At 38.4% G+C, this 14,242-nt stretch overlaps 1 protein-coding gene and 2 non-coding genes across 3 annotated transcripts in view; 1 reads left to right on the plus strand and 2 right to left on the minus strand.

Moving 5' to 3' along the window:
• Window positions 1-14,242, plus strand: part of GCH1 (GTP cyclohydrolase 1) — a 47,691-nt gene that overhangs the window by 19,788 nt on the left and 13,661 nt on the right. The window contains exon 2 of the mRNA XM_056134252.1: window positions 10,676-10,785. Within this exon, the coding sequence (XP_055990227.1) occupies window positions 10,676-10,785 (110 nt within the window). The remainder of the gene's footprint in view (window positions 1-10,675; window positions 10,786-14,242) is intronic.
• On the minus strand, window positions 2,553-2,725 carry LOC130042225 (small nucleolar RNA SNORA44). The gene has a single exon (XR_008795174.1). It is a non-coding gene; the product is annotated as a small nucleolar RNA SNORA44 (small nucleolar RNA).
• LOC130042177 (U6 spliceosomal RNA) lies at window positions 12,464-12,572 on the minus strand. The gene has a single exon (XR_008795149.1). It is a non-coding gene; the product is annotated as a U6 spliceosomal RNA (small nuclear RNA).

Genomic DNA, 14,242 nt, shown 5'->3' on the forward strand with positions numbered 1-14,242 from the left:
CAAACATTCACCTTCATCTTAAACACATATAGTTTTTTTTAAATACAGATACATTTTCATTTATCTTTTCCTGATTCTGTTACACATGAAAGTACAAAAATAGGCATTTGAACAATAAATCAAATTCAGGAAGTGGCTAAATCCTTGATGTATTATTTGAATATTTTTATGCTTTCCTTTTATGTGTATTCCCACAAACAGCAAGAAATTATGTTTGTACTTCCTTTAAATGAATCATGCTGTATATATTTGCTACTGCTTCTGTTCATTTTCTTTTTCCATTGGACATTGTCTCTCAGATTCACTCTCTTTCATTGCTGGTTTGTATTTTATGGAATGACTCTTGCAAAACCATGCAATTGTTCTTCTGAAACATATTTAAATTCCCAATATTTGCTATTACCAATAATACTGCAATGAGAATTCTATGTTCCCTTGGCTACGTGAGTTTCTGTGGAGTCCCTTCTTTAACATCTATTTTAAGAAAGCAAATCACAGGGTAAAGACTGACATATTAATTGGGTAAAATAGAAGATCTATGTTTAACTCCAGTTCTGTGCATGGCAAAGAGGTCACCATGTGGAAACTCCAAAGCCTTAAGCTATAACACTTGCCCCCAAGATGAGAAGAAATGAGCCCAAATGAGGTCTAAACAGGAGGTACAATGACGTAAGAGTGCCATACTGGCAGAGACAGCACTGATGGTAGAGTTTGGGCCAAGAGTTCTCCACAAATCAGATTGTACATGGAATTCATTTAATTTCAACAAAGAACAAAAAGGCTTAATTGGCCTTTCAGGTGTTGCTCTCTGTGTCTTGTTCTCTCTTAATTCTGAATTAGTACATCAGCCTTGTTCTCTCTTTCCTGCTCCCTGATGGATATATGTTGACTGTTTGTCCACAATGTTTTCATGCTGTTCTCCTAGAAGTGGCATCAGTGTGAAACTCTGGCTTACTCAGACATCTCCTTGCTCCTGTTGATCCCGAGACATGTCAATAGTGGTAATTCCTCTGAGTACTCATTCAAAAGGAACTTCATTAGATGAAGATTTCCTTGGTGGGAATCTCTTCCAGGAACTTAATATTTTTTTCTCCATTTACCCCTACAGAAATGGGTCTATATTTAATCCTTAAAATTCGATAGCACAGCGGGTAGGGCGTTCGCCTTACAAGCGGCCAACATGGCCGACCCGAGTTCGATTCCTCCGCCCCTCTCGGAAGAGCCCGGCAAGCTACCGAGAGTATTCGATATGCCAGACACAGTAACAACAAAGTCTCCAATGGAGACGTTACTGGGCCCGCTCGAGCAAATCGACGATCAACGGGAGGGCCTTTACCTTTACCTTTACCTTTATGAAATTTCATTAGGAGCTTTGGAAAGGTGCAAAGATTCTGTATTATGCACAAAACATGTTATCCTTCCAAACTATCTGAAAGTGTGGTTCCTGGACCAGAAGCATTAGCATCCTACAAGAATTTGTTGCAGATACAAAATTTCAGGATCAGAGAGATAGCTCAAGTGGTAGAGCATGTACATAGCAGTGTGTTGGAGGCTGCTGAATTAGTACAGGCTGACTTCCGTTCCTCATACCACATACCCCACACTTCTCAGCTAGCTCAAACATTGCTAGGAGTGACTCCAGACTCCCAAGTCCCACTGTAGGTGTACCCTATTAAAACTTAAGAAATGAAAATTCTTGTGCCACACAGATGTACTTCAACAAGAGGCTTTGCAGATGGGGTTTGGTGATTTTTAAGTGTTAGTTACTTTACAATTTTACAATACTGTTAATAATAGGGTTTTATGAATGCAGAACTCCAACATCCACCCTCATCCCCACCCCAAACCGGTGTTCATTTCCCTTTATCATTGTCTCAGGGTCCCTCTCTCCTTTCCTCCTCTCCCTCATCCCTTACTCTCTACAACACACTGCCACAGTAAGCTCAGTTTTGTAGACCAGTTCTTAGATTCTGTTACTTTTGGTCTATTGTGAGTACCCAATTATTCTTTGTATATCCCACACATGAGAAATCATTCTGTAACTGTCCCTTTTCTCTGGTTGATTCCATTTAGCACGATACCCTCCAGTTCCATCCATGTAGTGGCAAATTGCATGATTTCATTTTTCCTTTCTTTCTTTTAATTTTTACTTTCAATGCTTTATTTGGTTACATTAAAGCCAAGTACCAATACCAATCCCCCAAAGTGCAGAAGCTCATTTTGCTTGTAACTACTTGTCCCTGACAATGGGGGTTGTTGCCCCCCAAAGCTGGATATATCCTGTTGCTTTTTAGCTTGTCTCATCATTTTCACACCTGGTAGCATAGATTCTTGATTAGTGGGAGCTTTATTCATGTAAGACCTTAAAAAGAACAACTCCAGCGACTAGTTGCCATACTCAGATTTAGTGTCAGATATTTCAGAGAACCTGATGGCAACCTACAGGAAAAATTGTAAGAAATTAATAAAATAGTTGATCCGATATACCTACTACATGGAACATGATGCTAAAACTAAACTCAAGGTTGAAGGCTTCAGGCCCAGGATCTGAAGTTTATAGAAAAGGCAAATAGCAGCCTTTGTTAGAAATACAAAGATGTATTTAGGACACATTTTTGTTAGAATGGTTTTGGTGACATGCACTATCAAAGTTTCTCCAGTTTGCTCTTACAAGCGGTTGGAGATGCCATGGCCTCTATTAGCCATAGGCCTTGGAAATATGCTAGCGAATTGTATGATTTCATCTGTTTAAAATAAGTAGTATTTGTATGTATCACTGTATCACTGTCATCCCGTTGTTCATCCATTTACTCGAGTGGGCACCAGTAACGACTCATTTTTCCCAGTCCTGAGATTTTAGCAGCCTCTTCTTACTCATCTTTCCCAACGCTGCTCTTTCAGGGTCAGGAGAATGAGTCCCATTATTATTACTGTTTTTGGCATATTGAATATGCCACAGGTAGCTTGCCAGGCTCTGCCATGATTTGTTTATATATATATATACATACTTATATTTATATCATATAGTTTATCCAGTTATCTGTCCTTGGACATTTGGGTTGATTCCCAATTTTGGCTATCATGAATAGTACTGAAATAAACATAGGAGTACAAATGTCTTTTCTGGCCTGCCTTATGAGCTGGGGAAGAAGGCAGTTGCAATAGAGAAGGGATCACTAAGTCAATGATGTCTGGAGGGATTGTTCAGGATGGGAGGTGTGTGTGGAAAATAGATAATGGACCAAATGTGATAGCCTCTCAGTATCTATATTGCAAACCATAATGCCCGAAAGTAGAGAGAGAGTATGGGGGAAATTGTCTGCCATAGAGGCAGGGGGAGGTTTGGAAAGAGGGGGGTGTAATACTGGGGACATTGGTGGTAGAGAGTGTGCACTGGTGGAGGGATGGATGTTCGATCATTGTATGACTGAAACTCAAACATGAAAGCATTGTAACTGTATCTCATGGTGATTCAATTAAAAAATGTCTTTTCTGATCAGAGTTTTGAGTGGATGCCCAGAAGTGGAATTGATTTGTTTTTTAACAAGGTTGTGAAAAGCTAGAGAACCCCTTCTACAAAGGGTCCTGATGAAATGACTGGGGGTTATACTGGCCCTGCCTTCCTGTGCTTCCTGGAAGAGCTAAATGCTTGAAGGATGTCAGTTCTGGTATGGTATTTTTTGGTGTCAATACTAAGTTGTTAATGGCCAAGAAAGGTATACTTTAAAATGGATCAGGTAGGTGAGTGTTACAGACAAAACTTTCACTTGGGGAGGTTGCTTTGGTTTCTTTTGTTTGGCTATGACCAACAGTAGGAAATAGAAAGCTGTAAATCTGCGTTTCCAGGGTTACCTTCTAGCTGCTGATAACGGGCAGGAAATTAAAACAATCTGTGATAGTGTTTCGTTCTTATTAGCCACAGATGGTAGTGTTCAGATAGTTTGGCGCAAAACATAAATAAATATAGCAGGGAAACTTCATTATTGAAGAAAAATGATTTGGTATGGTCAAGTTTATAGTTCTGGCTCACTGGAATGAAAAGGAATATAGGCAGCATTAGTATTCAGTTGTCATACAGAGCATTAAACAACACGAGGACACTAATCTTTTCTTGTTTCTCTTGTTCTAAAAAAACATTTACATGATTTTAAAATAAAAACTATGTGAAAAGTTGTATTTAAAGATATCTCTGCAATCCAATATCCTTTCTATTCTGTATGTTTGATCCTTTACAGGCAATCATTTTTTATTAGCTTTTTAATATATTCTTCTATAAAAGTGTTTGTTATTTAAGATAAACATAGGTATATATGGATGTTTGTATCTCCATTTCTTCTACACAAAAGAATGCATACTGTAAGTAAGCCCTATTAAGATAGAATTTAAATTCAATAGCATTCACTAACTTTACATTTCATTTCATTTCATTTCATTTCATTTCATTTCATTTCATCATCCTGTTAATCGTCGATTGCCTCGAGCAGGCCCCAGTAACGTCTCTTTCATCCTAGCCCTGAGATTATATTCACGGCTCTTTAGGAGAATGAGACCCATCATTGTTACTGGTATTTGGCATATTTGGTACGCCACGGGGAGTTTGCCAGACTCTGCCCTGTGGGAAGGCTACATTTGATAGCCTGCAAGTTTGTCCAAACTTTACATACACAATCGAATTTTCTTTTTGCTTTTAGGATATACCCAGGTTTGGTAAGAGGACTATGTAGTGCGGAGAATCAAACCCAGGTTTTCCAGTGCAGACCATGTACTCCAGCCCTTTGAAATATCTCCCTGGCCCCTGTACAATTAAGTTTTGATATACACATTCAGTTGTAAGGTCAACAGTACAATGAAATATCTACCATTCCCATTACTCTCCCCCCAAAGTTTCTTCCTATCCTTTTCTTCTCACCCACTTCTTCTCACCCACTTCTATGATTCCCAGTAAATTGTCTGCTTTCTATATCTATATTTGCATTTCCTACAATCTTATGTGTGTGTACATATGTGTGGGAATATATATGCATGACTTTTTAACTTAGTTTTATTGTAGAGTCAACCATCTCTGTTACTTATATTTGTAGTTCAATTTTATTTCTGAGTAAAGTTCCATTTGATTCCAGTTGATTGAGACAGTCTTCTTGATTTTTTTCTGTTTTAGCACAGCGGTAGGGCGTTCGCCTTACACGCGGCCAACATGGCCGACCCGAGTTCGATTCCTCCGCCCCTCTCGGAGAGCCCGGCAAGCTACCGAGAGTATTCGATATGCCAGACACAGTAACAACAAAGTCTCCAATGGAGACGTTACTGGGCCCGCTCGAGCAAATCGACGATCAACGGGAGGGCCTTTACCTTTTACCTTTTATTTCTGAATAATTTACTTACAAAAATCATTACAAAGAGTATATATGTATACATACATATATAAACATGTATATATATAGTTTCCATATATCCTTCCCTCAGCTTCCTCTAATGTTAATATTTCATATTGCTGTGGTACAATTATCAGTACTTAAGAAATTAAAACTGGTATAAGATGATTAAGTAAGCTATATACTATTTGTATTTTAACTTTCCCATTGTCATTAGTTGAATTTTTCCATTATATACCTCTCTGTGATAGTTTCTCAGCCTTTATATATGTTTATATAAAGGCTTTTATAAATTTTTATAAATGTATATAAGTAGGTTACACACATATATATCACTTGATCACAATTGACTTCCCATTAATCGTTGATTTGCTCGAGCAGGCGCCAGTAATGTCTCCATTTGTCTCTGTCGCATGCTAGTATAGCCCAATGGCGTCTGTTCGTTATAGGAACACGAAGAGCCTCAAACTGATCGTTCAGTATCTTGATGAAGAAGTCTGACCATCTGGTAGGTGGGCGGCCATGCGGTCTTTTGACATCCCGTGGAATCCAGTCGGTAACGGATCTAGCCCAACAGTCATCTCTAAATCTCATTACGTGACCAAACCATCTGATTTTTGACGCCTTGGCAAACGAGACAGCGTCCTTGATTCTTGATCATCCACAGAGGTCGGAACTCCGGATTCTTTCTCTCATTTGAGTGAAACGTGATACTCCAAGCATAGCTCTTTCAATTCCTCTTTGGGAGACCCAAATAGTGTTCTCATCCTGTTTGTGTAGGGCCCAGGTCTCTGAGGCATATGTTAATGCAGGAAGAACAGTGGAATCAAAGAGATGTGCCTGGAGTCGGAGGTTCTTCATCCTCTTAGCTATTTCTTCAACGCTCTGGAAGGCGTTCCAAGCTGCTCTCTTCCTCCTGCACAACTCAGGTGCCAGGTCATTCGTCATGTTGACTTCTCAACCTAGGTACACATAACTGTTGCATTCAGAGATGGTCGTTCCATTGAAAGCGAATGGAGTGTCAGGAACGAGGCTGTTTCTCATAAACATTGTCTTCGTAAGATTCTGCTGTAGTCCTACCTTTCCACACTCACGGTCGAAGTCAGCTATCATTTGTGCTGCTTGGCTAATGTTTGGTGTTATTAGAACAATGTCATCAGCAAAGCGGAGGTGGTGTAGTTGCTGACCATCTATCTTCACTCCCATTCCTTCCCATTCCAGTCATCACATGATGTTCTCGAGGGTGGCACTGAAGAGTTTTGGTGAAATGGTATCACCCTGTTGAACCCCCCTCTTGACATCAATGATTACTTCTATTACTTCTTTGTAGAATGGTGAGATCCTGGTAGTGAATTCGTAATACAGCTCATGGAGGATCCTGATGTATTGAGTTTGAATGCCCTGATTGGCTAGGGCTTCAATGACCGCTTCCATCTCAACAGAATCAAAGGCCTTCTTTAAATCAATGAACCAAATTCCACAGGATGGATATGTTGTTCCCAATGTTCTCCCTTCTGAAATTCGACATGCCATTTCGTTGGTAAAGAAACGAACAGCACTCGGCCCGGACAAGGTCAGACCTGAACACCTGAAGAGCCTGCCGTCAGTACTCAACAATACGTTAGCTCGGCTCTTCACATGCTACCTGTCTGAATGCAGGGTTCCGTCCCAGTGGAAAACCAGCAGGACTGTACTACTGTACAAGAAGGGAGACATCCACGACATTGGCAACTATCGCCCGATCTGCCTATTGTCTGTCATCTACAAGCTGTTCAGTCGAGTCATCCTGAATAGGATTGATAGAACACTAGATGAAGGACAACCATGCGAGCAAGCCGGGTACGGCAAAGGATTCAGCACCATCGACCATATCCACACGATAACCAAGCTCATTGAGGTTTCTCGGGAGTTCAAGATGCCTCTTTGTCTAATATATATATATGTATATATATATTTATATACTTAAAGAATAGTTGTTTTGATATTTTCTTGAATGGCTTTCAGTTTGATTATTAGACTTATTAGACTGCAGTTACAAATTCTTGGTAATAATACCACAGAGTTTATGTGCCTTTATAATCCTATTTTATCAGGAGCTACATGGAAATCAATCTTATTGACATAATATATGCCTGAGGTAAAGTGGACCTTGATCATTAGATTACGATAGTGTTTTTCAGGTTCTTCCCAGTAAAGTTACTGTTTTTCCTTTTCTGTAGATTACAGCAAATTTTTTCCTTTAAAATTCTACTGTTCTTAAATAGCAGTACTCCTACATTAAAAAAAATTCTACTGTTCTTCAGTGTGTGGGGGAAACAATATGTGGGGGACACATAACTCAGCATCTCCCCCAGTCTGAATGGAAATTATATAAATAAGTCACCACTATTTGCTTTGTTTGCATAATTGCAGCCATTGGTAAATTTATTGTTCCACTTAATTCTCAGTATATACTATGAAGTAGGAGTAGGAACTATATTCATGCCCATTTTTCAGCAGATAAGGCTGAGACAGAGTGTTTTGTGCCAAGTCCAGCAGCTAGTAACTGATGGAATCAGATGCTAATTTAGTCTAGCCCAAGGGCCAGCTTTTGTTTTCACATACACCTTTTGGTTATTATCAGAGCTTACAATGGGACGCTCTCATTCTTTCCCAAAGATGACTAACAGATACTTCCTATAGTTGAGATACTTCCTGTAAGACAGAGAGAAGATAGGTCTCTCTACTTACTTTAAGAAATAATATTTTTTTGTTTTGATTTTTGGGAATTTTTTTTATAATTTATTTATTTATTTATTGAATCGCTGTGGGAAAAGTTACAAAGCTTTCAGGTTTAGGTCTCGGTCATGCAAATATCAATCACATTTCCCTTTACCAATACTTATTTTTCACCACAAAGAACCCCAATAACCCCCCCCCCCCACCACCACCAATGCCTGTGAGGCAGATGAATTCTAGTTAACACTCTATCTACTTTTGACTGGCTTCATTGTTTTGATAAAAGTTGCACCATTATTATTTAGAGTTTACCCTCCCCCCCCAAATCAGACATGCTGAAAAAGCATTGTGGAATGATTTGCTTTCTACAGCTGGATTCAAGAATTAAATGATGTCCAAATGGTTTTGGATTTCTGCTATTTTACTTATTAACCCTGGAAGTATTTCTACTGAGAGTCAGATAATTAAGAGATTGGTTTCTGTGCTCTGGAGTCATGGCCATGCTGAAGAGCCGCTCGTGGGGGGCAACTGGTGACCTCAGTAGGGTGTGAAGGACGGGCCGGAACGCCCCCCTTCCCATGAGGTTTTAGTCGCCCCCCCCCCACCCCCGGCTCATACCTGCTGTCCACAAGGCTCCCCTGTGGCCGCCATCTTTCTTTCCAGAGAGGAGAGGGCAGAAGGGAGGGAATTTTTTTTTAATGTCAGCGAAGAGTTTAGAAACTATGCATAAGATGATATAAAATAATATTACATTCAAATCTTGACAAAATCCAGGAGCATCAAAAGATTATTTTTGGATGATTTCTTTTAAAATTTTGACTGGGTTAGTGCAGACTTTTGGGGAAAGAGCATTAACTTAAAGATTGGCACTGAGCCTCCTCTTCCCCCTATTCCCCTCACCTCCCCCGCCCCCCACCCCTACCCCACTGCCTACGGATTTCATCAGTCACTCCTAACAGGGACGATATGTTTATGGGTGTGTGTCTCAGCCCCACATATTCACATTTGTTATCCACATTAATGAGTTTTCTATTACAGTCAAATCTATCTTTTAATAGCCTTACTCTGAAGATGGTAACTATGGTTTAATGATGACTCAGTCTCTGTGAATCCCTACTCTAGTAGCAGTGGAGCAACTGAAGGTCAGGCAAATGGGGTGGGCATTTAAACATTAGCCCTGTGACTCACTCGGCAGCCTGCTCTGCAAAGGGGAAGAAGCTGTGGGTGGCTGTCAGATGCACTGCATCTTATTCCTTCCTTGACTCATCATATTGTGAAGACTGCATTTGCCCAAATCCTTGAAACTGCACAACTCCTCAGTGCCTAGACTGTATCTAATCTGCCAACTTGTCCAGATATCAGAACCATTTTGAAAAGCTAAAGCTTTTTGAGTTTGTTTGCAAAATTGTATGTTCCAGAATCCATAAGCTAGATAAGAAACTTTATTCTGGACAGGCATATGTTTAAAAAACGTAGGATGAATTTTACTGAGAAAGGAGAAAGGCAACAGTTTCATCTGATGCTTGCATACAGTGACTGAAAAATTTTATGAGTAAAATACTGTTTGGGGGATCGAGTTTATAGTGTCTGGGATTAGCCTCTGTTGTGAGAAGATTTAAGGTTATTAATATTTTTCTGAGCTAGAATTCTTATACATCAATATATAGAAATGATAAGTACATAGAAATATAAGAATATGGAAGGAGATCTTTTTTTACCCACCAGAAATTGCTATTCCTTGTTTTAGCATATTTTTTTCCTCTTTTCCTCTCTCATAAATAATTTACAGTCCTGCTTTTTTTGTTTGTTTGCTTTTTGGTTACTTCCAGCAATGCTCAGGGGTTATTCCTGGCTCTGCATTCAGGATCAGAAATTACTCTTGGTGTTTGGGGGATCATAGGGATACAGAGGATTGAACTAGGTCAGCTGCATGATAGACAAACACCCTACCAGCCTGTGCTATTGTTACAGCCCCCCATTTTCTATATAATAACTATATCAAAAGGATTTTCCCATTATTTAAAGAAAGCGTATTAATTTTTATGTTTCATTTTCAGTCACTCTGAATCACCAAGTTATTTACGATTGGGTTTCAGGCAATGTTTAGTACCAATTCCCTCCATCATTGTCCACCGTGTCCCCCACCATTTGCCTCCCCCCACCAGTCTGCCTCTATGAGAGTCACATTTAAAAAAAATAACTTTTCGCACTGTGGTTTATAGTAGAAAAATACCTAATTTTTCTTTTCTTTTCTTTTTTCATCTGTTTTTTGTTTTTCTTTTTGGGTCACACGGCGATACTCTGGGGTTACTTCTGGCAGTGCTCAGGAGTATGATTATGGGATATTGGGGTAACCCCTGGCCATGTGAAAGGCAACTACTTTAATGTTGTACTATCTCTCCAGCCCCCCAAACCTCTAATTTGATGGGAGAAAAGGAATTAATTTAAGTCTTTGCATTTCCTTAATATCTTAGTCAGGATTAATGTTTTTCTGCTATCAGTTTTTACTTCCCCCTAAAAAGTATTGGTTTTTCTACTCTTCCTATACTATTGGAACCATTACTAAAATAGGTCTCTGATTTCAGATGCTATAAATGATGCTATATTTGATGAAGATCATGATGAGATGGTGATTGTGAAGGATATAGATATGTTTTCCATGTGTGAACATCACCTGGTTCCATTCATTGGAAAGGTAAGGTTCTCTAACACCTTTTAAAAAAAGCCCAATGAAAAATTTAAAATTAGGATAATTGTATTTAAAGTAGTCTCCTGTTAATATTCAATAGCCCAGATATTTATAATTATGCACATTTATTCTTAATTTAATATGAAAGCGCGAAGTTAACAAACAAAACCAAAGTAATAGAATGCCTTCAGAACAAGCATTTTATATTAAACACATTAAGTGGTTAAAATAATTTAGTTAAAAAGCACATATTTTTAAAAAATTTTGTTGCAGCTTTTTTTAATTGCAAGAATTTGTTTGGGTTTTGAACCACACCCGATGGTACTCAGGTTTTACTCCTGCTCTGTACTCAGGATTCACTCCTGGTGGACTTATGGGACATATGGAATGCTAAGGATAAAACTCCAGTTGGCAATGTGCAAGGCAAGCACCCTCCCTGCTCTACTATCACTTTGACTCTCCACATAGTTTTTCTAATTAGTTGCTGGAGGTTTCAAAAACCTTTGCCCCAGGGATGGAGAAATAGTACAGCAGGTAAGGTGTTTGCCTTGCATGCTCCTGACCCAGATTTGATCCCTGGCATCCATGCGGTCCCTAGAGCACTGGTAGGAGTAATTCATGAATAGAGCTAGGAATAACCCCTGAGCATTGCTGGGTAAGACCCAAAATCCAGAAAAAAACAAAAGAAACCAAAACCAACCTTGCCCTGTAATTTGAATTAAAACTTAGCTTCTTATACTGTTTAACTTCTTAAAATTAAAAAAAATTATAATTATCTGCTGGTGTATAAAGTTTAAGAAGTCCAGACCTAAAATATGCTGTATATAGTATGACATGAGAAGTAATGATAGCAGAATTTCTTGTGACAAAAGTTATATTATTAGTTGATGTAATTTGCTTTCAGGCTATTCTATTTTAGGAAAAGTGAGTCTGATAAAATATAGATATCTAGTTTTTTATAATTAAAAATATTTTTGAGAATATAAGGATTTAGGACTGAGAGGTGTTTTCTTCCTATCTCAATAAATCATAATTTTATTTTTTATTAGGTGTCACTACCAGAGATGCTTGTCAGACCTTGTACTGTTGGGGTCAAATATAGTGGCTATACATCCTAGGCCCGGACTTTGGCATTTGATCTATGTCCCTAGTCCCAAATTTTATTTTGACTTTTGCTTTTGTGTTTTGGGCTACACCTGTTGGTACTCAGGGGTTACTCCTGGCTCTGTGCTCAGGAATCATACCTAGTGGGGCTCGGGGGACCATATGGAATGCCAGTGATCAGACCTGGGTCAGCCACGTGTAAGGCAAACACCCTACCCACTATGCTCTTGCTCTGGCACTTATTTTTGATTTCTTATTAATAATTAGCAACCATATGACCTATAAGAAATGGTATGATAATTACCTGCATTCTCATCACCTAAATTTCTTTTTTTTTCTTTTTTGGGTCACACCCAGTGTTGCACAGGGGTTACTCCCGGCTCATGCACTCAGGAATTACTCCTGGCAGTACTTGAAGGACCATATGGGATGCTGGGAATCGAACCCGGGTTGGCCGTGTGCCCTACCCGCTGTGCATGCTCGAGCCCCATGTCATCTACATTTCTTTTTTTTAATTTAATTTAATTTTATTATTTTTTTATTAGTGAGACACCATGAGGTACAGTTGTAGACTTAAAAAAAAATTATGGAATGCTTCACAAATTTGCGTGTTGTCCTTGCGTGAGGGGCCATGCTAATCTTCTCTGTATCGTTCCATTTTAGTATATGTGTTGCCGAATTATTAGCATTTATTTCATATTTTCACATATTATTTCACATAGGAAATAATAAAGTAATGAAATTCTTTATTATGAAGGGGTTTTTCTTACCTGTTCATAAATGAATAACTGGTACATTAGTATCCTAGAGTTTCCCTTAAGCTCTCCTAATCCCTAACTCATCCTTTCTTTTCACAGGTATCTAGATTTCTAACATATAGATTAGTATGTTTGTTTTTCAACTACATAACACTAGAAAGAATCTACAGCATGACTTTTGTGTCTGGCTTCTTTTGTTTCACGTTACAAGAGTCATTCTGTTATTGCTGTTGTAGTTTGTTTATTTTCACTGCTGGGTATTATGACATCACACAAACATACCACTATTTTTAACTTTTATTAGTGGATATTTGTGTTCTCTTCCTTGCTCCCTCCTCTATGCCAATCTCCCCGCCATCACCACCACCTCTGTCCTCGCCACCCTTTCTTCTTTTATAAACAATACTGATTTTAATATTCATTTGGTGTACATGCACAGTATTTCTGTTAGGAATGCACCTTATAGCAGAATTGCAGCATTATAGGGTGTGCCAATTTTCAATTTATTTAATACTAGCCTTTTGTTTTCTAAAATAGTTGTACTTTGTACACTTTCATAAAATCTTTAAGGTTGTATCAGTATTTCATATATTGTCATCTGAGTTCCTGTTTACACACTTGTTATAACTTGATACTTGTGCTATTGTGTGTGTATAGTGGTATCTCTTTTTAAAACTTTTCAGGATTTTAGAAATTTTCAAATATATCTAAGATTAGGAAGACTAATATAACATTGCATGTTCCTATCAACCACTTTCAACAGCTATCAGCCTAGGATCAGTCTTGTTATGTATAGTTCTTTTTTTTCCTTTTTGGTAACCCAGCAATGCTCAGTGGTTACTCCTGGCTCTACACTCAGGAATTATTCCTGGTGTTGCTTGGGGGGACCATATGGGATGCCAGGGATTGAATCTGGGTCGGCTGCATGCAAAGCAAATGCCCTAACCGCTGTACTAATGCTCTGGTCCTGTGCATAGTTCTTGATGAGACTATTTAAAAGAAAATTCTAGATATCATACATTTTAACATATAATTAATACACATGTATGTATTTTTCACTTCTTTCAGCATATCTCTCTAAAAGATAAGGATTTTATTTATTTATTTAATTTTTATAAAGTAGTTCACAATAATTTATTACATTCAATATTCCAACACCAATCCCACCACCATTATACCTTCACACCACCATATTTTGAATTTTTCCACTCCTCCTCCAAAGCCAGCCCCCAAAGCAGGACCAAAATAATTTATTTTGTATTGCTTGTTATGAATAATCTATTAAAAATGATCCCCAAAAGTTTCCTTAGTGGAAAGTGTGTGAAGATTGCTGTATCTCACCCTGGAGTCATTAAGCCCTTAAGCCCTTGTATAAGAGATTACTAACATGTTACAGGTTGAGCATTTTGTGAATACACACACACACACGCACATTTTAATCAAGACTTTTTTGTCTTCTACTTCATACCCCATAAAATATGATGTGCTAATCTTGGTACAAGATAAGAATTTTAAAGTATATATACTCCCAGTTACTGTTTACCTAAAAAGTTAGCAATCCTTGAACAGATTAAGAGACATTAGATCTAGGTGATTAATGT

Source organism: Sorex fumeus, unplaced genomic scaffold (genome assembly GCF_029834395.1).
Source record: "Sorex fumeus unplaced genomic scaffold, SorFum_2.1 ptg000098l, whole genome shotgun sequence".
Taxonomy (NCBI): Eukaryota; Metazoa; Chordata; class Mammalia; order Eulipotyphla; family Soricidae; genus Sorex; species Sorex fumeus.